Source organism: Micrasema longulum, unplaced genomic scaffold (assembly GCF_059751315.1).
Source record: "Micrasema longulum isolate JH-2025_06_02 unplaced genomic scaffold, ASM5975131v1 h1tg001265l, whole genome shotgun sequence".
NCBI classification, from domain to species: Eukaryota; Metazoa; Arthropoda; class Insecta; order Trichoptera; family Brachycentridae; genus Micrasema; species Micrasema longulum.
Genome location: NW_028278452.1, coordinates 4,896 through 32,723, shown reverse-complemented (window position 1 = coordinate 32,723; position 27,828 = coordinate 4,896). Strand labels below are relative to the sequence as shown.

At 33.5% G+C, this 27,828-nt stretch overlaps 2 protein-coding genes and 1 long non-coding RNA gene across 4 annotated transcripts; 2 read left to right on the top strand and 1 right to left on the bottom strand.

Moving 5' to 3' along the window:
• Positions 1–760: 760 nt before the first annotated feature.
• LOC148276159 (uncharacterized) lies at positions 761–10,369 on the top strand. Its single transcript, XM_088234678.1, has 7 exons — positions 761–1,246; positions 4,884–5,116; positions 6,191–6,294; positions 7,101–7,254; positions 7,442–7,639; positions 7,725–8,591; positions 9,955–10,369. Exons 1-7 carry the CDS (start codon positions 1,038–1,040, stop codon positions 10,230–10,232), a joined length of 2,043 nt encoding a protein of 680 aa, XP_088090804.1. The 5' UTR covers positions 761–1,037; the 3' UTR covers positions 10,233–10,369.
• Positions 9,392–13,575, bottom strand: LOC148276158 (uncharacterized). 2 transcript variants are annotated; one of them, XR_015823858.1, is made up of 3 exons: positions 13,398–13,575; positions 11,036–11,234; positions 9,392–10,565 (listed from the first exon to the last, which is right to left on the bottom strand). It is a non-coding gene; the product is annotated as an uncharacterized LOC148276158 (long non-coding RNA). The 2 variants fall into 2 exon arrangements; XR_015823857.1 differs by lacking the exon at positions 13,398–13,575 and adding an exon at positions 13,108–13,316.
• A 65-nt stretch (positions 13,576–13,640) lies between these two features.
• On the top strand, positions 13,641–27,002 carry l(3)mbt (lethal (3) malignant brain tumor). The gene is made up of 10 exons (XM_088234677.1): positions 13,641–13,680; positions 14,499–15,258; positions 16,206–18,455; positions 18,556–18,790; positions 18,881–19,020; positions 20,755–20,926; positions 21,820–22,015; positions 24,026–24,106; positions 25,663–25,726; positions 26,443–27,002. The coding sequence occupies exons 2-10, from the start codon at positions 14,521–14,523 to the stop codon at positions 26,854–26,856; spliced, it is 4,290 nt and encodes a 1,429-aa protein (XP_088090803.1). The 5' UTR covers positions 13,641–13,680; positions 14,499–14,520; the 3' UTR covers positions 26,857–27,002.
• The last annotated feature ends 826 nt before the right edge of the window (positions 27,003–27,828 follow it).

The window sequence follows — 27,828 nt, the reverse complement described above, 5'->3', positions numbered from 1 at the left end:
TTGATACAAGTTACTACTTGAGGAAATATAAGAATATCTAAATGTAAAATTCCAGTTTCATTATTGAAATGCAGAAAGAGTATCTATAAAATGTTTCAGATCTTTAATGAATGATTATAGTTATTGAAGTTACCTTGAATGCATGAAAGATCCAATTTGCATACTAAGTTTTTATTCTCAATAATTTTTTTTCAACACTGCATTATAGACTATAATTTTAGATTTAAAAAAAAATTGTTGTTATTTACATACATTTGTTTTCCGATAAATCTTATCTTGTCTTCTAGTGTAAGGAAAAAAAGGAATAAAGTGGAATTATTTCAATAAAACATTTCAATCATACAATTTATAATGAAATGGTTTATTTGTAAAAAACATAAATGGAAACTTATTGTAAAAATATATTTTGTAAACAGACTATGAACATACTTTATTATGAAACGATGTTCTTCCATCTATCATATATTATAATATATTTTAAAGTAGACGGAATATTTTGTTCATCTTCGCTACCTATTTTACACGCTACAGATATTGTTTTTCACTCGCTGGATTCTTTTTGCGAAATGTGAAATTCTAGTTTTGCGATATGTCTTTATTTAAAAATGAAATATAACCCAAACTGTTTAGATATTCTCAATCTTAGATTTTCTGAATAAATTAAAAAATGATCCAAAGTGAGTTGTATCTTTTATTATCCATATATGGGCTGTTAAAAAATTTCTTTATTGTCTTTGGTTTTCTCGTTTCTCGAATTCTCGTTTTCTTTCTCCTTCTCCTTCTTGTTGACTCGATTCTTGCTTGTGAGAGTATTAGTCCGAAATTTATACATTTGGTTTGGAGTGATTCAAGGCGTTATATTTTAACGAGTTGTGAAACAATACAAAATCATGTATCCGAATTTATTTTTTATATTAATGTGTTCCATTGCCGTGTAATTCATAAAGTAATATTGTATATTTATCTGAATCTTTATATTGGTGTGACGTGTGACGTCACAAACATAAATCAGCTGGGTTTACAAACAATAATACATAATGGGTGGCGCGGTGAGTACTGGTCGTGATAATAACGATTTGGTGGATAATTTAGTGGAAAGTAAATACATCAAAACAGACTTGGTTGAACGGGTATTCCGTGCAGTCGACAGAGCTGATTACTTTCCGCCATCATCAAAGCAAAATGCATACAAAGATCGTGCCTGGAAAAGTGGTTGTTTTCATTTGTCTGCACCTTGCATTTATAGGTAAAATTCCTCTTATCTTAATGTGTAAAACATATAATTGTTTAATTCTATTGTGTAAAATATATTTTCCCGTACATTTTTTATGCAATGCTATCGTACTCTGAACGATCCTGAAATGTGTTACAGGACGCACCAATTATTGCAAGATCCACTCGAGAACTGATTAAAGAAAATTAAAAGTACTAAAATAAAACTGTTTGTACTTTGCCTTTTATTCTATTTTTCAATTATATAAAAAATGTACTAGTAAAAATTATTAATGATTCAATTTTGCTTCCTTCTTGTGGGAAAATATGGGTGCACAATAAAATTGTAGAATTTACAATACAGGTTTTATTCAGCATTGCTTTTTTTAGCTTTATGTGGAAAATATTTTAGTGTCATAATTTTTTTTATTTTTTTTTTTGCACCACAACAGGCCAGGAGGCCCAATTACAGTGGTGAATTACATCACTGAACATCCAGGCTTGGGAAAAATCACATTTAATTTTTGTGTTCTCACCGGGAATCGAACCCAGAACCTTCCGTGTGTGAGTCAAGCAACTTGACCACTACACCACGGAGGCCGCCATATGCAAGATGAAACAAACTATGATATAGCTCAATCCCACAGAGAGATTCTTGTGGTTAGGAGATAACCTAGAAGTAATCTTACAAATGTGATGTTCTTAAAATGAAAATCAATAAGTACATTAAAAAAATGTAATTTAGTTATTTTTTAGTAAAGTCATTGTAGTTTTCAGATGTTATAGTAAAAATAAAACATTAATTTGAAATCATAAAACTCAGCTATTTAATTTCAATGCTCACTTAAACTAGCCAATGGAAGGTCATAAGCCCTGTAAAATATTGAGTCTTCCTTATTGCCCTCAGAAATGTTTTACCTCTCATTAAATGATTTTCTGTTACGTTTAGGGTGGTGACTGTCTAAATTTAAATTAAATAAATCTAAGGAAACATAAACATTACCAAAAATGTAATAAGACCATGTTTTTATGAATAAATCTTTGTGTATCGGACATCGCCGCTCGTATGGTAAAAAAGGCGGAATGCGGCGGCAAGTGCCAATCATTTAAAACATCGTCAAACCTAGCGGCCCTTGTTGGGGCTTATAGACTGAAGCGGTTTCTACACTAGAAAAAATGTTCGGCTGAGCGCTGAGGAATCCTTAGACCTCGATGGCAGCTGAAGCTTCGCGAATCGTCACTAGGGCTACATGCGGCGCTTCAAACAGAGCGGTCGGCGCCGGTGTTTTTACTAGTTTTTTCATATGTTAGTTTTCTTGCTTATTTCAGCTAGTAGTCTCGATTTTGTAATCTAATAAGCTGCCCCTCTAATAAAGATGGTAAATTATGTCACTTGCGGGGGCAGACGTTAGAATATCAAGACTCTAGCCATAAATATGTATAGGATTATGAGGTACTAGGCCTCACTGAATCCCACTAAAACGTGTGTCACCCTTTTAATCGATATGTAGGATCTTTTCCCGTGTTATTTATGTATTAATTGGGACACGGAGATGATGCCTACATACTTCATTTTTATGTAAAATGTATACCGAGGGTGTTATATGACTTTAAAAATACTGATGTAAAAATAAAATATAAAAATGTCCAGCCAATGAGAGCGTCCTACGCGTTAATCTGGGGCAGCCCGACCCCCTCTTGCTCTCTCCTGCGGCTTAGGTATGCTGTCCCGCACCCTGTCCGACAGCAACATGGTGCAAATAATTTAATAAAACCTATGTGTTTTAAATAAAGTTGTGTATAAATCAAGACTAAGCCTGTTTTATTGGAATTACACCCTCTCCGCCTTCGACTCCGCCGCCTACCCTTCTTGAAGGATATCACCGCCGACCCAGCCAGAGAAGCTTATCTCATCCGAAATAGCCGGACTACAGCAGCTACAGAGCCACCCCTATCTACAGTTCAACTATACACACGGCGAGGTGTCTCGGTGATGACCTCAATGATATTCCGTGATTTCAATCCACCAGAAGAGGACACCCGTCTGTCTTGTATTCGGATACCGGGACCAATTTTCCACCAGCCAATGAGAGAGCGTCTTACGCGTTATTACCGGGCAGCCTGACCCCCCTCTCGCTCTCTCCTGTGGCTTAAGTATGCTGTCCTGCACCCTGTCCGACAGCGACACGGTGCAAATAATTTAATAAAACCGGTGTGTTTTTTATGAATGAAGTCGTGTATAAATCAAGACGAAGCGTGTTTTATTGAAATTACGCCCTCTCCGCCTTCGACTCCGCCGCCTGACCTTCTTGGAGGATATCACCGCCGACCCAGCCAGAGAAGCCTATCTCATCTAAGATAGCCGGACTACAGCAGCTACAGAGCCACCCCTATCTACAGTTCAACTATACACACGGCGAGGTGTCGTGTATACTTGGTATATTAAAATACAGTAAGAATGTTCATCATTCCCTTTCCGAACCCAGTGGTGCATAGGCCATTGCATTAGTAAACCAAATGCAGCGTATTTAAATCATCTGTTACATGAAGGTACAGGGATCAGTCCTATACCTAAGGTCCAGGAACAATGAAATATGGCAGTTTAAATAATCCTTACAATCTACCAGGAATTAAACCCGGACCTTAAAACTGGTAGAATGCGCCAACCACTACACAACGAGGCGGACTTATTTCCACTCAATTTCCTTACTCGCGATTTTTACCCGAGAGTAGCCATCGAATCGAAAACAATCGTCCAAGGTTTTGGTTCTGTATCACATGCAGAACCGTATTCTCCATCCGCCTGGACACAGACCAGAAAATTAATGTTAGGACTACCAAAATAAATAATACTTTTAACATACATAATGTAATTTTGGGAAGCACTGATCTAGAGGAATAGTGGAATGAAAGCATTTGTGTTTTTACATGTCTTAATCGAGAGAGCCTCTTAATAGAGAGAGACAGATAAATCCAAAGTCTAATATCTTAAAAATAAACATAAAGAAAACATGTTGCATTCTGCGTCTTACATTATTGTTGATACATTTCACATGCTTGCTGCTATGTCCAATTTCTTAGTTTACCTTTATAGTTTCATCAGAATATCACTGATTATGTAGGCTGATTTATTAAAAAGTAATGCTGCATTTATTTGTTAATTAATTTAAAACAATCTTCAGCATAGTTGTAATTTATTTCTGAAATTGTGACTGACTTTCTATTTGTGACTTTAAGAGGGAAAAGTTGTTAAGAAGTGTATACTAATTATATTTTTAAAAAAACCATCAGGTTTAAGTTGTTCTTAGTGTTGGCCTTATTACATGTTTTTCAAGAGGGATTAGCCACCTGCGAGGTCAATTCTCAGCTGTCGATCCATCTCTTTGTTGTCTGCCTGGGAGTCCTCTACCTTGGGGTTAGCCGTGCAATGCAAAATGAGGGAGTCTGGTTGGCCGGTTGTCCATTCTCCTCACATGCGCATACTAATGTATTCTCCATTGTCTCCTCCACCTAACGTCATCTTCAATCTTGCGGTTTAAAGATCTGCTAGTTTAAAGTTAACTTTAAAAAAAAAAATGATTTTAAGTTTATGTTTATTTAATTCCATAGTTTTTACAACCCCATATCGACATTATTTTTAACCAACCAATATTTTTTTATAAATCTTTCAGTGACGTTATGGAATGGCTCAAGCTAAGATCAGGATTGAGTTTTTTGAACTTGGGATCTGGCACTGGCTATCTAAGTACTATAGCCGGGTTGATTCTCGGAACAAACGGAATTAACCACGGCATCGAACTGAATCCCACAGTTATAGAGTACGCCATTGAGAGACTTGAACATTTCATTCAAAATTCATCAGCTGTAGATGAATTTGATTTCTGCCATCCCAAGTTTGTCGTGGGTAAGTTATATTATAATACATATTATATATATACGTACGGTAAAGCTTATGATGATTTACTGTAACATTGATAAATTTTTTTAACACAACCTAAGTTTTGTCAAAGAACTTAATATTTCCTTACTTGGTATTTTAGAATAATTGAGGTCTATAATTTCAAACACACCTTATTCCACATATTCCAAGACATTCTGGATTTAAAAATAGCTTCATATATAATATATGAATTATACCTTTAATAGTTTTTATTATAATTTATATCAATTGAATATACCGTTATTGTTAGTATACTCCAATTTATTACGTATTTATATGAAAATTATTTTTCTGTTTGTCCAGCCTGTCTACCCAGCACTTAATTTGAAACATTTATAAAATTGCATGTTTATTGATTACGGATTGAAGATTTCAAAAAAAGTATTTTTAGTCAAATTAAAATCAATATTTACAAGTATTACGAAATTTCGCTGTATAAGTTCCAAATGAAAACCCTTATTATTTACTTTCATCACTGTAAACCGAATGAACGAAAGAGTTCGAATAAATTTATTGCATCAGTGATCTTAGATTTACGAAAAATTTGATTTTTTCCTTTAATTGATTTCCATAGATTTATTCAATATCCAATTAGGAAAATATACCAGTTTAATACATATTTGATTATAATACAAACATGATATCACTAAAATCAACTGCCAAAAAAATAAATTCCTAACTCTTTTAATACATATTTTTATTTTTTCTAACAATTTGCTGTACCATTTTATTCAGAAAAATTAAAAACATCCTTTTATTTTGAATTATACGAGATATAAGAATTTTAACAGTGAGTAATTATTTGCAATTATCAGTACTGATTAAACTGCATAAAATATTAGGTTCTAACACCGAGTATTAATATTGTATAATTTATAACATTATTCTTGGAGCAAGTCATCATAACATCCGGTTATAATTAATAAGGCCAACATACTAAGTAAGATGGCTAATCCACAGCCGATCTGACAAAATTAAAAATATATATTTCTATTCATAAACACGAGACAATTAAAAGTTTTTTTTTTCATTTTTCAGGTAATTGTCTATGTTTATCTCCCACAGTACAGCAATATGACCGAGTTTATTGTGGTGCTGCTTGCCCCAAATATTTTGAAAACTATCTTAAAAATTTAATAAAGGTAACACATATTCCAAATTTAATAAAATATTTTAACCAATTTGTTTCATTTGAAAATTGTAATTTTAGTAAATTATTACTCACTGAACCACTTACCTACTTTTTTGCCATTACATCAGAATCAAATAACATTATGTAAAATATAGGTATTAACATTTTATATTCCCAGTGAATAGTGCTGCTTGAAATATAAATAAATAGAAGAAATCTTTTTTTTTTGCACTACAATAGGCCAGGAAGCCCAATTACAGTGGTGAATTACAGCACAGAACACCCAGGCTTGAGAAAAATCACATTAAATTTTTGTCTTTTAACTCCATCATTATATTTATGTTTGCCAATGTATACACTAAAATTGACTATCATTAATTTTCTTCCAACAGCAATTCAATATATCTTGTTAAAAACTTTAAAATTGATAATGCCATACATTGACGCTTAGTAAAATAATTTTTTTAATGCATGACAAAGTCACATCACTGTATTATACTTTTTAATAATTTTTATTTATTTATTGCTATGTAATATTTTGATTAAATTAGAGAAAACATTAAATTATCAATAAATCTGAGTAATTATTATGTAGATATATACAGTACTACTGTACAAAATTGCTATCATTTTTATGAAACCTTTTCATATTATATTTTGGTGAATTAGACATATTTCATATTCCATGGCTCAAAAACAAACAATAATTTAATTAGTAGTGTAGATGAAATCACACTTTTTGCTATAGAAATGAAGAAGGGAACAAAAAAAGTTGTGAAAATATGTTGAAACGTTGGTTGCATTCTTGATTTCAAGGTTGGTGGTATATTAGTGATGCCATTGGATGATAAGCTCCTCCAGATAAAAAGAATTTCAGAAAGAGAATGGACCACAAAAAATATTCAATGTGTTTCATTTGCAACGCTTGTGACACCAACTCCAGATCTAACGAGTCAACATGTTTCTATGTGTGAGTGACAAGTCATTTATTTTCATGTAATCACTTCAAATGTATTCATAACTATATATTACTTAAAATCTTAACATTCTGTTTTAGCAGAGTTCACTGTAAAGTTAGTAAAATTCATCTGTATTGATGAATTTCAGAATCACGTTTTCCCCCCTATAATCCTATAATTTATTTCCATTTATTTTAGTGGATATTGCTCCAGCATCACTACAAGTGTTGTGCCGCAGTTCAATCCGGAATGTATTGCGGAATTGTATTTACGAAGAAAACCCTCAGTTCCGGAATACCCCTCTAAAATCAAAGAAGGTTAGAAGCAAGGCAAAGTTGGAAGCTTACCGAGTCAGAAGAATATCAATTCCTATTGACAATGAAGATAGCGATACCGGTAATAACTTATATTTCACTTCAATTTCATTTAAAATCCAAATTATTTTCATATATAATTTTTTAAATTATTTTTTTTGTTTCAGACGAATTAAGTTTACTTCACAATCTGGATAGGCAGGCTGGATCTCGTGAAATGAATGCCTTGTTAAATTTGGTTCTATATGGAAGCATGGAAACTTACGCTGTAGGGGGACTAGTCGGCTACAATTCTGATGATGATGATGCTGGCAGTCGTTATCACTCTGATGTAGAAGAGTACGTAAATGATATGATGCCCGCAATAATTCAGGCAAATGATGAAAATAGTTTATCAAATCGAACTTCTAACAACGTTCCTACATCAAGTAACATTGTAGAAAGTGCAAAAAAAAATTTAGAACGTTCTGTCTTGGATGAAAACAACGTTCCTACATCAAGTAACACTGTAGAAAGTGCAAAAAAAGATTTAGAACCTTCTGTCTTGGATGAGAACAACGTTCCTACATCAAGTAACACTGTAAAAAGTGCAAAAAAAGATTTAGAACCTTCTGTCTTGGATGAAAACAACGTTCCTACATCAAGTAACACTGTAAAAAGTGCAAAAAAAGATTTAGAACCTTCTGTCTTGGATGAAGAAAAAAAAAAAATTGCTGTTGCAAATTGTAGCTCAGAACTAGACAATAGTAAATCCACAAATATTGACGAATTAAGTGTCCCTTGTAGTAGTAAATCTATAACGCAAGCCGATGGAGATACAAATAAAAAGGACAAATGTATGTCTAAAATCAATGCTGTAAAAAAAAGAGAAAAGCTGGATAGTGGCATTGTTGAGGATGTAGAGGAAGGAAACTCTTCTCTAGGGAATACAAGTTCATCTCCAGATAGGACTCCAGAATCGGATCAAATGGAACTGAACTCTAGTGAAGAGTACCAAGGTGATAATGAGAATGGATTGTCTTCAGAAAAACAAGGTAATCTATGGTGAATATGTACTACGATATTACAACAAAAATGACAAGCTTATATACTTTTTTTGTGATATACATTTTCTTTTATTTACTTATTTCGTCCAAACATTGCATACAAAATAATATACTTGTTTTTGTTTTGATTTTCATATTTTGTATCGCAGTTAACCAATATTTATTTATGTAAATTTGTTTCTTGCTTGAACACCATACATGTCCTTTGATACTGTTATCAAAATGCTTATTCTGTCAACATAAAATTCTACAAAATAACAAATATACCTGATTTGTTGTGCTGTTGATGTATGTACTCTATTTTTATCAGTTAACTATTGAAAAACCCATATTAATTAAACACTGTTAATCTATCTTATAGTATGTTGTATAGTGTAGTCACATATTTTTTAAAAGCAACATAATTCAATAGTCTCTTACAAAAATACCTTTATTCATTAACAAATTACAGCAGGGATGGAGAATACCGTAAAGAAGGGAATATGGAAGTCTAGGCATTTACAGGACTTATGACCTGTTATTGGCTGGTTTGAGTGGCCACTTTACACATTGTGTTACATTCGCCATTTTGCCTATGTTTGAGCATCCATATTTCTTTAATTCTTCCATTTGTTGATTTTAGTGAAGTTAAAGAGCTGAAACCTTTGTTGATGTGTGTAGTAAAAATAATGTGATCTCAATTAGGTTACCCGTGCCGAGGACACTTGACAATATACTTTTTTTTTTACATGTGAGAATACGGAGAGAAATTACAAAATGTTAAGACAGTTTTAAATACTACTTTTTATGTTTATACATATTTAATTTCTGTATACCTATATTATTTATATTATAAAATGCACAATAAAAGAACAAAAACATAACATAAACTACACATTTGTAGAGCAGGTGATTCAATATTGGATCAAGCGAATGAGACAATCTATTTTACTTCTACTCACCTCCGCTATCCATTTTTTTATAGCCCTTTTGAACATTTTCTCATTACTAATTGTTATAATAATGGACAGTGGAAGTAGGTTCAAAATCCCCTTATCTGAAAGTGGTGTTAGTTTGTATTTGTTTATGTTGTCTTTGTGTCGAGGATCTAGTGATTATAAATTAAATGTTCTATCATTAATTATTAATAATTATTTACATACCCTTTTATTATATTCATCATTTTACAGAACACATTGAATCATTAAAGATTTTTAAAAACTTAAATTTTTTGCAAACCTTACTTCTACATCATAATATTGTGTAATTTGGCAAAGCGAAATAACTTGAATTGTAGAAATAAACTTTTAATACTTATACAAACATAGCATTGTAGTACATTGTTGGTTTTAATGTATTTTTCTTTACATAGATAATAAATCAAGACGTTTTAGACGTCAAAGAAAACGCCATTACACGGATGAAGAACAAGATGCAGATGGTGAAGAGGGCGATTCTTCGGAACCTGACGAAGAAAATTCTTCAACTCAAGGAGCTAAAAACAAAAAAATTAAGAGGAAATCTCCACCACCACCAAACCCCTGCGATGTCCAGAGAGATTTACTCTCTTCAATGTTGAAGGCCAAAGTCAAACAGTTACCCTTACCAATGCCATTAAAAAAATTTGTAAACATGAACAGGAAATTTTAACCCTAATGTTTTAATATTTGTAAATATATTTTATCATTTACGCTTTGCTACAAGTTTTGTACAAAGGCTGTTCATTGTGCATTTATAAATTTCTTCATTCAAACACTTCATCAATAAAAAAATAATTTACACATTCATTGGTTTGTTTATTTAAACTACAATAATTTAGTCAAGGTATGTTTTACTCTAATAAAGGTGCCTACGGACATACCTGACATTATTTGATAATTGTCACAAATGTCGAGCCAGGGGGTAGCGGTAAATTTATTTTGTTGGTTTTTTTATTTCTCTTAGAACATTTTTTTAATAAATCCGTTCTTGAAGAATAGTTTACTGAAAAATTTCTATAATATATAACATACTGCTGTTATGACAGATAGATGCTCAAAGTAATAATGCGCTACAGCTATAGAGATCCCATTTCGCTCTATTAAAAATGTTGCAAATTGTTGGTTTAATGACAAGCGTTTAACGGATGGTTTCTTCGCTGTACATACAATTCTTGCTAACTTAACTGTGGGCGGCTCTATAATTCAATTTTCGACCTGAGTGCCTATGGCCCATTGTTTTGCTATAAACTGTAGCTCTCTTAACTATAGGGTGCTCTATATAGTATAGTGCGTTATTGTTCTGAGGATAGATGTAATATATTTTTTTTCAAATAGTATCAGTGATTATTAATACGTTTACTCATTTTTATAAACATATATTTTTTAAATAAAATGGCGTTGCATAATAAATTTGATGCTTTTGCCAATGTCATGTTGATTTATTTTATAAACGAACTGGTTCGCAGTACGCACCTGGGCCCAACCGTTGCAATTTATATTAGAGATTTAATTTTAAAAAAGGACATATGCATTATGTACTAATAATATTGGTTGTTCGTCGAAATGGCGCTGAGCTGGACATGCTTCTTGCAGCTCAGACGATAGATGGACGAAACACCTCCTATGCTGGCGTGCTCAGACTACTTCCAGGAACCCGGGATGAAATTTTCTTCTAAATTAAAAGAGAAAATTTAAATATGCCATCAAAAATAATTTATATAATAATGAGGAAGTTCAGTGGTTTTTTATTTTATTTGTTAATATACTATCAAAGCCAATTTCTTTTAAACATATTTGGCATAGCTCTATGATTTTTTATGTTTTTGAAATTTCTCAGCGTGCGACGTCGCAAGTTTTCTTAGGTGAGTTCTGCTGATCGGTAATTTGACTTCTATCATTGGTTGATTCTGAAGAACTGGTAACGTCGTTCAAAGTAGTTCCAAACCACCTTTGTAGAATGGGTTTTGGTTGTGGTTCCGTGGTAGTATTGTGGGCTCACGAGCCAAAAGCCAAGGTTCAAATCCCACTCTACCACAATTCGATTTCCATTTTTCCAGCACAAGTTATTTACGACTTTTAGGAAATGGTCTGAAAATTTTAATATTTTGGTAAATAATAAGAACTCGAAGTATTTCTCTCTTTTTTTTATACATGCTATATATATTTTTTTAAGAAACTTTTTTATACAATTTTTACTGAGCGTAAGAAAATATTTTTTATATCTAATTTCCTGTAGCACAGAATTTCCTCATTAACAACAAAACTGTCTTTACCGTACTAAACTAGTGTAAAATCATATTTTTCATCACTTCCTTGCATATCTTATCTTTCCCACGTGCTGACAAGCCTGTAAATTCCTTAAAAAAAATAATCATACCTCAGATACTGTACTCAGATCTACTCAGTTTCACGCTAGCGCCCTTAGCCAATACAACACATTATACCTTATTTCTCATTGCAACGTTAGAGGTACCGTGGCCAACACTACCTTTAATTAAGGCCAGATTTAATTTTTCTATGTAATTATCATGGAATTATTAGAGGCTTAGAGGGGGTGTTGGCTTAGCATGCTACAAATCAAATACTAATATATTTTATTCGTTTCTGATATTTTTGTTACTTACCAACAACTTTTTTAATTTAAGACGGCAGTATGCAAAAAAAACGAGACTCATAAAGTACATTGAGTTATTTGTATGGTTTTCGATAGCGGTCATATTTTGCGGGTTGTTCTGCTTTTCATATTGTCACCAAACAATGTTTACCAAGCTTATCACGGGGGGTAAAATTAGAATATGAATTATATGTGTTAATGGGGTTCTTTTGAGAATTGGCTAGCATGAACTAAAAGGTTGTTATTATTAAAATGCATTATTGCTGAGAAACCTTAGATTAGGAAACAAAAGAATGTACGGGAAGGTAATATATAAATTCGTATTGAAATCTTTCAAAATATCGCCGCGTTTTTTCCCAATACAAATAAAGGTTGATTTTATGGGGAATAATGAAATATTTGCTATTTTACGGGGACAAAAAGTTTTAATGCCTGAATATTTTAGACAGCTTTGTAGAGCTGGTGTCAAGCTCTGTGTTTAAAATGAACTTCTAACCCCGTATAAAACCATACCTACCTAATTATTAATTTATTTTTTATGTGGCAGTTACTGGTGAAAATTCAATGTCAATGGAGATATGCTTTTACCTTTTACGAAAAATTATACTTATTAATTGCTAATGTTATACTGATTTATAGTATCACATATTCTTTCAACTAAAGAAAAATAGCCGATAATTAATTAGTTTGATGAGATTTACAATTAAATGAAAACATTTGCAAGGCAGCATTTTTTACGCTTGTATTTACGTCATGAAATACCCATAGTATAATATATATCATGAATATTATAAAATCAAAGTTCTACACTTCATTACATGAAACAATGTTGCATTATTTGATACAAGGCAGTATTTATACTCTTTGTAACTGATAACAAAATATAACAATAAACATGGAAGTTTCAAATGCTTATTTATAATATATTTACCGTAAATCATTAACGTAAATATCGAAATGTTATTCTGCGACAGCAAATAGTGGCTTACTTCATTCTGTAGATTTTGATGGACATATACTACATTTAATTAATCTACGACTTGATTGCATTGTTTTCAATCAAACCATTTTCATATTTAATATTTAGCAGCTTTTATTTACGGAAAATTTCCCTCCATTTAAAAATAATCGAATGGTGCATGAGTTGATGCAAAAACATTTGGCAACAATGTAAAATACATAAAGCATGTGGCCAAGTTACTAATCAAAATATATATCTACCTTATCTTATTGAAAGTCTGTTATGAGTGTAAAAAAATAGTTTAAAAACGTAACGCTAGTTGATCAAGACGTATTTTCATTAATTTTATCGTGCAATGTGTCCAATTAACGAGGAAGCATCCTTCTAGCGGTTTAGTGTCCGTTTACATTTTTGCCATTGGCGCGAAATGCGTCACAAGAATGGATAACTCCTATTGGTTAATACAAACACTATTCTAAAATCCACCCATTTCACAATTTTGCTATGTTGTCACATCTGCTCTCTGGAAAAGGCTGATTGCAGGTAAATATTGTCATCTCTCACTTAATATTTATAAAACATTTAATAATAAGTAAACAGTCGAATTAAGGTTTATTTTAAAATATTCCATATTTTTTGTTCTATCAAATAAAATAAGCGCGCAGTAAGTTTACTCTGCATTTGCAATATTTTCTTGAACTTCTACAAGGTCCGATTTGTAAAAAGTGAATTTAGTAGGGAAAGATGCGACACACGCGATCGCAATTGTTATAAAGTTGAAACAATATTTGAAATATTTAGATTATCAAAGTAAAAAAGATTAATCAACAATTGAAAATACATTATTCCATGTGTTAAGATTATATTTAATCAACAAATTTGTGTTAAGTTTTCGTTTTATAATAAGAAATTGTTTCCAAAAGTCTTGTAGTATATTACGAATTCCTCCGAGTTTTGATAGATGTATTATAATATATAATGTCTTTATTCGTAATTAACAGCGTTGATATTATATGTCAAATACTCATATAATGCTTTGAAAATGTCAATAACTTTATTTGACTCAAGAAAAAACGAATACTTGGAAAATTGCATATTTAACTGACGGAATATTTCGAATAAAATACTTCAGTTCTACGGTCATGTAATTTTAATCTAATAATTTTAAAAAGTTTATAAAAATTCGTAAATATTCTGGTTTTTGACATGATAATTTAATTTACAGTTACTCACGTATTAATAACAAAAAATATTTCACTCCGCAAAATATAACGTCAATTGCGATCGAGTTATTGCGATATTATTTGTAATTATATAATTTTGACTTTTTTGATACAGTGTTTTTTATTTATTTCTTTCAGTTAATTCGGATAAATATGTGAAATGAATTCTCAGATAGTAACGGATGGAAAAAATTGCAATTCTTCCTCATATCCATTTCAAATGCATTTAGCAGGAAATTCAAATACAATTGTTTCAAGTTCTACAGCCGGTATGAATATTTCCGGGTCGAGCGGACACTCCATCCAGATTCCGGGGTCATCGACTGGAATGCCACTACTTTCTTCTCCCGACGGAGTAGTTCCTCTTCAGTTTTCTTCCGGCAGTGGTCTCAATGTGCCGCTGCAGCTCGCACAGACCAGCGGGACTCTGCAGCTCTCGGGGGGAGTTCCCGTGCTGAATGCCTCCTCTCCTCAGCAGGGTCCCATGATACAGTTCCACATGACTAATTCGCAGAGTTCTGGCCGATTAGTGAACACGCAAAATATTCCCAATGCGGAAATAAACCTAGACCAGCTTCCGATAAACAACACTAATCTAGCCGGAAGTATGGCTGTCCAGTTACAGGAGCACGGTGGTTCCGTGCAAATGAAAGTACAAGGTCCCAATGGGCCGGTAGTCGGTAACCAACCTGGCCTTTTGCAGCTGCAAGCGCCGAACCCTTCGGCACACTTGCAAGGTCCTCCACCCCCAGGAAATATTCTGAACCGTGGCAATACTAGACCTATGCCCCATATGGTCTTCATCAACACCGCCAGTGGTTTGAAGCCAGTCACGAGTGCCGAAATCGGCAACTCTAGCTCTTCGGGAAATCCACAGCAATTACTTCTTAGGAGACCGGTGAGTATGAGTGATATAGATATTTTATGCATTTCTACTTATATTACATACATTCCCGTTAAATTAATATGTTGATATAACATTATATGCATTGTTTATTTTTGATGAATGATTGAGTGTGTGATATTATCAATTATATAAATTATTTATTTTTTGCTCTTATTATTTTATCAAGCTTATATTATTTAGGAGGCGTCAAACGAACCACACATATTTCAAACTAAGCACTTGTGGCGAATGGTATCTATTATTTATATTATTCACCAATAAAATTGTTGCAGTTTTGCTGTTTTCAAAACATGTAGTATATTTTATTTAATAAATAGGTATTATTTGTTGTGTATTTTATGATTAATTTAAATGTGGAAAAATCACAAATAAAAAAACGAAAAACTTAAGATATGCTCATTAAAAATGTCAGTATTATTATCATTAATAATATCATTATTTGAATAATATTAAGATAATCGATAATAATAATAGATTATATTATATTAATATTATTACTAAAAAGAGAGGAGTTAAGGACCGGATTTTCCTTAGTGGGAGGGATTTGAGTAGGAAACTCTTGACGATTTTCCGAATTTTTGAGTTTACTGTTTACCATATTGATGTGCCATATATATGTTTTAAAAAAAATATTTTTTATGTTTCTGATCCTATATTTGTGGTGATATACTCATGTGTCTGTGTCAACTAATTGCTCGTCCCATCTCAACACAGGACTTTTAGTCCCATGGAGTTGGGATTTATGTCTCAAATAATGTACTATAAACTTATGCGTGTAAATAAATAAATAAATATAAAAGTTTAGGTTCATTAAAATATTATATTGATTTCAAGAAATAAATTGATTGATTGATTGAAATATGCTTTTTGTTATAATTGATTATTGATTGGTTGTCAAGTGTATTATTATAATAAACAATTAAATACTTGTGTTTTAGGTTACATCTGGAAATGCCATTCAGATTATATCCTCAGTGAATGTAACACCCAAATACACATCCGCTCCAAAGGCAGTTACCAAATCATCAGTTTTATCGCAGAATAAACCTACTCAGTCTATTATTATTCAGAAGCCGCAAAATCCTGTTAGTCTCGCTGTAGCCGGTGGAAAACATACCTTCGCAACATATGTTAGTGCAGTTAAAAAGCCGCCATCTATTAAAGTACCAGAAAACCACTCTATACTGGTGACCTCAAATACTACACCTACAACTTCTAATCAAAAATTATTTCTCACACCGATGAATGTACCGAAAATTCAGCAAAATAAGTTTCCCTACCAACCGTCTATTACGACTAAAGGCCCGACAATTAATTTCCAAATAGCTAATGGGCAGATACAGAATGATCCACAAGGTAATGTGACAGTGATGCAAGATACTGTTCCGCACACTTCTCTGGCTGGTGATCTTCCACCACTTCAGCCACTCAGCAAGAATAATGTTAGTTTGCCAAGTACTGCGACACTGGCCACCGCCTCGGTGCAAACAACTAATTCTGCAACTGATAGTGCTTTTGGTGCACCTCTGCCCACCGCTGATAACTCTTTTCCCACATCCATTCCCGGATCCAGGGCAGAATTGATAGGGGAAAAAGAATACGCCCTATCAATACCGGAATCAAATTCTTCTTTGAACGATGATATGTACACGGTGTCTATCGCTGATGATAATGATAGTTCACCAGAAAATTACACAATTTCTATAACTGAAAAGGATAGCTTACTCGGAAATAATATAGCAAACGTGGAAGCAGTATTACAGGATGTTGAAAACGTCAATTTGTCTGGTCAGGTACCGACGATTCTAAGAAGATCTAATTCTGATAGTGTAGAGAAAAGAATATTTTTAAATGAAAAGCGAAGAATTTCCTTGTGCGCAGAAGATAATAAAACCAATGACGATATCGAGAATAAGATTGAGAAAGCCAAAAATAAATTATTTAATCAGAATTTTTCAATATTGAAAAAAACAAGTATTGACAAACCTGATGACAAGAAATTACCGTCTTTATTTTGTGATGAAAAATTGGATCACGAATTAGAAAAAACTACCGAGAAACAAACAAATTCAAACAATCCTCTGGTTCCGGAACCTACATCAAAAAATAATGGAGTAGTTAAAAGAAACACTATAAACAAGGATAGAAGAAAAAGCCGTCTTTCAGCCGACACTTATAACCAAAATGTCTCTGCCGGAAAGGTAGGGTTAGACAAGTTGCCATTCCAGTTGACTCACAATAAAGACACCAAAGTAGAAGTAGCGGAGGAAGACTCATTGGGTCTCCAATGGCAGAATGATATAGCCTTGTTAAACGGTAGCTGCTTGCAGATTCACACCAATGAATTTGGTCTGATCGATGTTATAGACGCCAAAGACAGTGCTATTTCCTTAACCAAATATCACGCTCGTTTGCAAGATAGAATAAAGAAAGAGAAGAAACCTTCATCTCCAGAAGACTTGTATTGCTGCGATGGGTGTGGGTGTCATGGAATGGCAGCTGAGTTTATAACTCCTAATTTCTGCAGTCACACGTGCCAAAGTAATTTGACTAAAATAGACAAAAGAGACAGAGAGTCCTCAGATACTAAGAAGAGAAAAAAACCCAAGAAAACGTTAAAGTTTAAGGAAAAAAATAATACTTTAAATGAAAATGTTGTCAATGTGGATGAATCTAAATTATTGGGAAACATTTCAGCCGATGTTAGCATAGAATTGAGAGCTCCCATAAAATCGAAGAACATAACCGTAGAACACGTTCCTAAAGGACCCGTGTGGAAGCGTGAAAATGTTGGATTCTCGTGGATGAAGTATCTCGATGTTTACAAAGCTAAAGCAGCCCCTATAAATTTATTCAAAGATTCTCTTACAAACAAGAATTGTTTTAAGATCGGTATGAGAGTGGAAGCTATCGACCCCGTGCATCCTTCGCTATTTGCGGTTGTTACAATAACGGAAATTCAGGGATACAGATTGAAGTTGCATTTTGATGGCTATCACGAGGATTATGATTTCTGGGTGAATGCAGATTCCGGGGACATATTTCCTCCCGGGTGGTGCGAGAAAAATGGTCGTCTCCTCAGACCTCCCGCAGGATATACGCTCAGTTCCTTCACATGGCCGTCATACCTTAAACAAGTGAGAGCCATAGCTGCCCCTAATCATCTGTTTCCACACGTTAATAATCCAGTAAGTGGCTCTATCTGTAATCATTGATGTAAATATTATTTAAATTGTCAGATTTTGATTGCATGCGTGATTTTATAATAAAATTATAATTTTATTCTAGGCTCATCGTGTAAGTACTGACAGTGGATTTCAAATTGGAATGAAATTGGAAGCGGAAGATCGAAAGAATTCCTTGACCTGTGTGGCAACGGTGGCAGACGTTATGGAAGGGCGTTTTCTAGTTCATTTTGATAGTTGGGATGACATTTACGATTACTGGGTGGACCCAACATCACCCTACATACACCCAGTAGGTTGGTGCGATGACCACGGATACAGCCTGACTCCACCTAATAGTAAGAGCTTTAATATCAAGTCTATTGTTTGATATTGCGAAGAAAAAAAAAGTTTTATTTTGGTTGAATTTTTTTATAATTTGTTTTTAGCCTACAAAGATCCTGAGCACTTCACTTGGGGTGAGTATTTGATAGATAACAAGGCTACAGCTGTTCCAGCGCGAGCTTTCAGACCCAGACCTCCACACCAATTCAAAACAGGGATGAAGTTAGAAGCCGTTGACAAAAGGGTAAATATTCGTATTCACATAAATGGTAGCTTTACAGTATCATTCCAGCCTTTTTTGCTGGTTAAGTCAAAACATACTTTTTATAAAATTTCAAAATATACTTCGACTGATTTATTGAGCAACCAGCACCGTGTTACAATAAAGAAGTCATGGGGGCCATGTACATTTGATTAGTGATGTATGATGAAAAATACTGTTTTGATTATACAGAGGTCACTCAAAGTGTTACCAATTAAAAATTCTGTAATTTTGTTAATTTTGTTTTTTTTAAATTTAAAAACTTTAGTATATTGTAAAAACATTTCGATTTAAAAAAAGAAGTTATTGTTCGATGTAGCCACCTTTAGCGCGGATAAAAGCATCGAGTGTCCAAGAAGGTTTCACACGCTGCATGAATGTGGGCTGATGGTATTTTGTCCCATTCTCGGCGAAGAGTAATCTTTAAGGCATCGACTCATATTTTTTAGCTGATACTTTGGCCTCTAGGATGCACCATATGGAAAAGTCCATTGGGTTTAAGTCCGGGGAATATGGAGGCCACTGTTGTGATGAAATGAAGCTGGGAACTTTTTCTTGTAAAAAGTGTTGGGTTTCACGGGCTCTATCCCACCCGCTAAGCCTCTGTTTTGAGGCTTGTCAGCAGGTGGGATAGAGGCGATATGAAGGAGGTAATTAAAAATACACCACAACACCCAGACCAATCGAGAAAAAAATCTTTCTTGGATTTTTTTCTTGCAACTGGCGGGAATCAAATCCGCGACGCCATTTTCACGGTTGGCTACCTAACCAACTGCGCCACGGCGCCTGTCCAATGGTTTCTACCGAATTTTTTACATGCCTAAGGTAACATCAAATGTTCAAAGAAAACGAGTGGTGAGCGTCCTGTGGCAGTTACCGCGGCCCAAACCATCACTGATGCAGGCGCTTGCTTTTGCAGAGCAATTTACTGGCCTAAATTGTCTTTTGATTTGCACTGTAACCAAACACGATTGTTTTGTTTGTTTACATATTGCTGAACCAAAAAATTTTTTCATCAGAAAATACCAAATTTTCTAGCTCGCCACCAACGTGCAAGTGTTTTAACACCTTTGCTCTTGCTAGGCGAACTGCCTTTTGTGCAGGCGTTAAATCTTGCACTTTTTGTATTTTGTAGGGCTTCAATTTTAGTTCATTTTTAATATGCGCCTCATGCTACGTGCAGACACATTGAGATTTTTCTCCAATTGAACTGCGCTTTGTCATGCTTTGGTTATTAAAAATATAACAGACCGACACGTGTCAAAACATGAGTGCACTGTCACTTTGAGCGCCTACCCCTGTATATGTAAAAAAAAAATTGAGTTGTGGTCTTGTCACGGACTACAGATCAGAAAACAGGTTTGAACCCCACACTACTCAAATTTGATTCCCATTATTCAACATGGTTGTTTATGATTATTTCACAATGACAAAAAGGAAATTCCACCAAGTCATCGTCTTCCTGGTAACCCGTCGGAAAAGATAGATGGATGTGATAATAATGTGATAATAAGATATGGATTCCAACATCCCAAGAGTAGCAGCTTTCTGCCATAACAGATCAACAGATCTAAACAATGAGGAGAATATGCAAATATTTTATTAAAAAAATAAATCAATAGCTTAATGATTAATGTGTTAAATCTTTTTGACAATATTGATTACTGAAATTCCTAGTGTGTTGTATTGTATTTATGACATTCATATTTTTTTTAGGTTCCATTTTTAATTCGTGTAGCGTCTATCACCGACACTCGTTTCCATCAAGTTCGGATTTCCTTTGACGGATGGCCTGACGAACTATCCTTCTGGGTAGATGATGACTCTCCCGACATTCATCCCATGGGCTGGTGTCTGCGGACTACACATCCCCTGGAACCACCACTTAGTAAGTTACAAAAGTTTATGTCTAAGTTTGGAATTCTATGAATATTTATTTTATCTTGTATTAAGGGCTAGTTGCACCACAAAAAGTATTTTAAAAAAAGTTAAATAATTTTTGCATTTGTCAGTACAAAGTAAGATTAAACAACCCATTTTTACTAAAACGCAACAATTATTTAACTTTCAATGAGATATTTTTTGTTGAAATTGGTCCTCTTCCAGTCACCACAAAATCATAATATGACACTATTTTACAATTATGTCAGCAGTAAGCACTGAAATAGACGTGACCTTGTCACAAAAAAATACACTTTCATTTGATGTTAGCATAAAAATCAGATTTCTACTATAAAAGACAATTTCAGCTTATTATATTTAAAAATGAAATGGTCTGAACTTAACATAGAAAATTTATAGCTATTTAGGAACGTAAACATAAAACTATTGAATATATCAATTGTAGAGTACTCTGCAAAAATGGACTCAATGCATTTTTTAATTTTTTTTTATAAATTTCTCAGTTTATTTATTTAAAGTAGATGTTTTCGCTAGTTTTTTTTTGCAGTGATTGTATGTAAAATATATATTTTACATTTATTGAAAAGCTATTTTTGATTAATATGCACGGAGTGTCCCACAATCAAAGTTTTTATTTTTCTCTTTGCTATCCTGTAAAATTAATTATATGTTTAATGTCCGTTTTTGCTGTGTACCCTTTCAATTGTAATTTTATTGATTGAATCGGAATTCACTTTGTAACACTTCATGATAAATGTCTATAAAATAATTGAATGCAATAAATAGATATTCTGTTAAAGATATAATTTGTAAGATTGAAGTTAAATTTTTGCTTTTTTATTTTCATGGAATTTTTTTTCTAACTTGCCTACATTACAGCTCCCGAAGAGTTGAGTGTAGTTGGTAAGTGCGGAACAGGAGGGTGCCACGGGCTAGGGAACTTCCTGGGGGCCCGGTGCACTACCCACAGTGTGGCGGCTGAGTGCCCGTACCGCCTACCTCCGGCCAGCCCTGCCCTGCGTGACCGCCTCGCTCCCTCGCGACCCCCTCCCGCGCACAGCGAGCCCCGCCCCAGGTAAGAGAGAGACCTCACTTCCTAATAGGCAGTTAATATCTCCATTATTCTGACTATTCGATTCCCACTACACGTAGGACTGTTTAAAACTCAGAGTTATAATTCTCTAGAGAAGCCCTTAAGCTCTTGTTGAGGAGTGTACGAGGTGTGAAGAATACCCCCTCCTAGGAAGAGGAAAATTTAGTAACTAGAGTGTATTGTTAGGATGGAAGTTTGCGCAACTCCACTAACCTGCTGACGATGCGGCGTGATGAATGCTGGAACATGGCTGGTGAAGCTGGTGGTTGGCACACCTTTTATGGAGCTGGCGGTCTAAATGCACGCTGGCACAGCTTGCTTGATGAAAGAAAAAGCACTTTACTCATAGAATATTATTTGTGTACTGATAATATAATGTTTTTTCCGGCACTTGTACATTAGAATTATTTTTATATGAGGTGCACTAGGAAATCGGAAGGACGGGTAGGTAGCTATAGATTAGGTTGAGCGTTGGTCCGAACAGCTCTATTGCATATAACAAAAGTGTTTCGAATTCTTGGTTTGGTTTTAGTTTGGTTTTTAGTTTAACAACAAACATGTAATGGATGGTTTCGGTTTGCATTCTCAATTCTAACGCAAGTACCTTTGGCCCTTTGTATTGCTGTAATCTGTAGCTAAGTTCATGGTTAATAAGCATATAATGGTTTTCTCCATATGGGCAACCCTATTAGGTTATTACTCTTAAGGTTTAAAACCTTTCTTTTTTCAAATCAAAATAATGATTGGTTGTAAGAATATTTAAATTAACAAAAATAATGATGTGGTTGCTCTCGCACTACAGCTTGAAAGCTATTGCAATGTCTCAAATACATGTTTTACGCATGACGGCTTTGGGTTCAATTCCTGGTATCAATAATAAATATTTTTTACGATTATTCTCTGGGAGAATATCTTAATAAGCCTGGGTGTTTTGTGCCGTAATTCGCCATTGTATCTTGACCTCTTGTGGTGATATTGCACATTTTGAAAGAAAAAGGGCTGATTGAAGCCAAACTAAGTGAGGTGGTTAAAATCCCCTTTAGGCTAAGACACTATTGTACAAATTGAATCAATATCTAATAACACAGTATGTTTTTAAGTCACTACAAAAAAATACATACAAAGCTTTTCTGAAATATTGGTTAGTTAATATTTAATTTTGATTTATTACAATAAATCAATATAATTTTCAGAATAACCATTTTTATTTATTTATTTATTTTACACAAACGGCATAAATTGCCTTTAACATATATTAAACATAAATATGAAAAAAAAACACATATATAAATACATAACAAAAAATGATAAAATTGCATAACTATAACAATAGTAACAAGTAGGTAAATACACATAAGCAACCAAAAATATTAACGAAACATATACGTAAATATGAAAAATCAAAAAAGGAAAACATTTTTAAATATAAAGAAAAGTTTAAGAATTATATTGCGAGAGAAAAAAAGAAATCAGACTTGTCACTATCAAGTCTAGAACCAAATATATTAGCCTTGTCCTCATACTGATTACCATATCTGTGGAGCCTAGGGATAGGCGAGTGCATGTGATAGTCGGTCCTAGAACTTGCAGAACAAAAAGGAGATCTGTGGCGGGTATGTCGACCAGGTACACGGAAACACACCAACTCCAGCAAATCTGGACAGTCAATGAATGAATTGATCACTTTATAAAGTAATATTAGGTCAGTTAGGATTCTTCTATCGGAAAGTTTTAAAAGATTTGCCAAAGATAAATAAAGCAGCTGGAATATGTAGTTTAAAATGAATATATTTTAGAAATTCCCTCTGGACGCGCTCGAGTGAATCAGAATGTACATAATGGGGCGACCAGACTGGAGAAATATATTCTAAACGGGGAGCAATAAAGTGACTTGATTGGTGTGATATTTTTTAATTTGCTAGTAACCCTGTGAATAAATCCCTTGTATAAATAAAAGTTTTGTAAATGTAATAACTATAAAAATGTTTTTAGGACAATCCAAGTTGGTGCACCACGCGGTAGACCTCCACTTAAGCCGGATTATCAGAGTGGAAGCAGCTCTGAAGCACCAAAGTACGTTTGTTTTATTATATTTGTAAATTTTCATATGATTTATATACTCGTGGTAAGACTGTTAAATGAAATAGAAAAGGTGTTCAATTCAAAACTATTATTTTTGTTTTGTTAACAACATATTGTTATACATGTGATTCGACCATTGTCATATGAAAATATATAAAAAATTATCGACAAAAAACCTAAAAGTCTGTCTCTTATAAGTTATCAATAAAAGAATTGGGTTGTGGTCCTGTGGATAGTGTTCCGGACTCGCAGATCAGAGGTGTGAGGTTCGAACCCCACTCTACCCCAACTTGATTCCCATTTTCTAATAGTAAATTATTTACAACTCGTTGAAAATGGTCCCAAAATTTTAGTATAAAGGTAAATCATAAGAACACAAATATTTCTTTATAAAAAATCAATCAAACACATATTCCTTTCTATAAACTGTTATTCGTCTCTGTTGTAATATATTAATTTATAAAACATAAATCACCTTAGTTATAGCAAGAGCTAGAACACACTTTTGAGAAATCTTTACATTTTAATAAAATGTGGTAATAAAAAAATCTCATTTGATTGTAATTGCATCGTTTTAGCTATTTGAGGTATACATCACATGCGTCAGATCGTTCGACGTTTGAGACGACAAAATGCCCATGCGCTCTTAGGTGCAATGGCACCATTGCAGAAGAAATATTGGAACTATGAATAATAAATATTACCATTTCATTATTTTTCATCGATACCCTTATTTTCTTGAAAATACAAATTGTATATATTGATATGTCAGTCACCTTATTCTTTGTCATACCAAGGTAGATAGAGATAGTAGAAAAGATAAGTATACCTTCGCGATACGTACCTATGACGATCATCATCATACCCTTTTCGCACCTAATGGTGCATAGTGCACTACATTGGTACACCAATCGCAGCGTATCTTGATCTTTTTTTTTGTTACATGAATGTTTCAGTCTTAAGCTTCAGACAGTCCAGGTACTATGAAATGAACGTAGTTGTTCAGAAAGCAGCCAGTCCACAATTTTGAAAAAAAATAGATATTGGTGTTATTGGGTGCAGTAAAGTCAATTCTATGTTCAGCTAAAAACAGCCAGGCCGCTCTCATACAAAAAACTGTAATAATAACCTGAAAATAGTGTCGATCACAAAAATGGCATTTCTCAATTTGCAGAAAACACAGCACTAGAAAAATCTTACGTTACTTTAAAAATCATTAAAACTGGTCAAATGTGTAATTAGATTCTTGTTTGTAATATAAAAAAAAACTCATGTATTCATAGTTTATCATTTGTCAAAGTCAAAAACATTCCAAATTTTGTTTAGATTTGATTATTCCCTCACTTCACAAATGTGCTTTTATCTCAGTTTAACTTGTCTATGGCTGGCTGCTTTCTGCATAACTACATTCAAATATTCTAGTGTGAAAACACCCTTTTGAATAAATATTTCACATCAACCATGTCGGGAATCGGACCCGAGACATCTCGCATGGTAAGCAGACACGCTGACCATTACACCACTATTTATTTGGGTTTTACTTTTAGGATTTCCAGCCGTGGACGACCCCTGAAATTCAAGAAGGAAGAAGAAATAAAAACTGAAGTCATGGTAAGTACTGACATTTTATTTATAGCCTAGGTATATTTATTTTCAATAAACTACACATTATTAAGAAACAAATATGTGTACAGTCAATTCAAATCTTTAATAAACCTTTACTTATGTTTGCCAAACTAAATGTTTTCAGATAAACTAACACAAACTAAATTTGTATGTTTACTTCGACCACTAACACATTAACATGGGCTTATTAAACATTCAAATTCACTGTACACATATTTGTTTTTACATATTTTTATATTCAAAGTTCAGTTTGAAAACTCATCTCATCGTATTATATATTTGATAATTTTATTATATGCAATGATAAAACCTTTAATTTATTTTAAAGAAACAAACAGTCGACAATGATATAGTAACATTAAAAAAATACAGTTTAAAGACAGACCAGCAAAGTTTCTAATTAAGAATCATACATATTATTAAATTGTGTTACAACAAAAGGGTGTGTTTATGTATATTTGTATGAGAGTAAGTTTAGATGTGTGTTTATGTGTATTAGTGTAGGAGTAAGTGTTCAGGTGTGTAAGTGTGAGCATCATTAAATAGTAAGTGAGATCGTATCACAGCCAGAAAAAATGAGCCTTAAAAAAAATAAATCGCATCATTTTTGTTACAAATCAAACCTCAGCCAGTTGTGTAGATATTACTCTCAGTTATGATATTGCAAAGTTTGTTTATAGAGGTAATAAATAATGTTCCAGGATTCTGACGAAGAAACAAACGCCGCCGGGTCAAAGAAAAGACGAAGGGTTTCATCCCCCGTGACAAAGGAAAATGTGGAACGTTCAGTATTTGAACCTGGCTACTTGCCGGACCCCGGCTGGAGCGCTCCACCGCTGTGGAGCCGCCACTGCCTGCCGCTCGGCCAGCTGCTGCAGAGCCCCGCCCTCCGCGCCGACCCTCGCAACTGGAGCCAGATGGACGTGAGGGAGTTTGTGGAGAAGGTTTCCCGCAACCCCGACATCCTCCCCGGCTTCTGCAAGGGCCGCATCGACGGAGAAGCGCTCCTGATGCTGTCCCAGGAGGACCTCGTCTCCATCCTCGGGATGAAACTGGGTCCCGCCATCAAGCTTTACGGATCTATTATTCAACTTAGGAAAAAGATTACAGCGTGATTGTGACCTATCACGGTTGGCGTAGTATAAATTAAATAGCCGTGCAATTATGATTAACTATCGATACACCAATAGAGAGTCAACTTCATTAGGAATTCTGAATATTTATATCAAATTTAGAGTTATTAGTTGGCAACATTTTACCAAACATGCTATAGTCCAACCAATGCTAAATGGCTAAGTAGGGAGGGCGCTAGTTTCGAAAATCTGTGTATAAAATGTATGCATAAGATATTCTAAAATGAGCCTTTTTCTAATTTTGACTAGTTGCCTTTACTGGCAAAATTTTGGTAAATATTCCAATTTTTTAAATGAAAATTTTGAATTTACTATTGAGTTGTGTTGTTGATAGCCATTTATAATTGTACGGCTGATCATATGCAAGTAAATTATTATTAAATCATTAGTGAGGGCAGACGCTGTCCCGATTATTAAAATAGTTTTAAGATTTTAGAGTTTTATATATAAAACATTTTATATGTCGAGCAATGAGTCAGTTTTGTTTGTTTTTATAAAGTGATATTTGAGTTGACTATAGTTGAGGCATAATACCATTTGTCGACTTTACTACCATTTTACTAATCACATATGTATGTATAATAATTTTATCAGTACAGTATCAATGTAATAACAAAAAATAAATAGATTAGTTTAAGTTATTCGAATACATAAGTAGCGATACAATCATGCAATTTTTTCCCTGAATTTAATACATTTTTATGTACAGTGGTTATTAAAAAAATATGCTCATAATCAAAAATAGATGATGCTTTGAAACTTTCCTAAAATATTTACCTATGAGACTTTTTTATTTGATGTTTTAAAACAGTATAATTGGATCATAACATTATTTTTTATAAAGAAATTCATTTAGCTTCTTGCTTTTTCTCTTAGTAAAAAATAATTTATTTTTATTTTTATAAAAACATATGTTTAGACATTATTCTGTACTTTTTGAGTTGTCAAATATTT

What these genes read in the sequence shown, in the direction of transcription:
- LOC148276159 (XM_088234678.1), top strand. Translation starts at nt 1,038, where the DNA reads ATGGGTGGCGCGGTGAGTACTGGTCGTGATAATAACGATTTGGTGGAT. An exon ending in TCTGCACCTTGCATTTATAG is followed by an intron (nt 1,247 to 4,883) that starts GTAAAATTCCTC and finishes TAAATCTTTCAG; the next exon opens with TGACGTTATGGAATGGCTCA. An exon ending in GAGTCAACATGTTTCTATGT is followed by an intron (nt 7,255 to 7,441) that starts GTGAGTGACAAG and finishes CATTTATTTTAG; the next exon opens with TGGATATTGCTCCAGCATCA.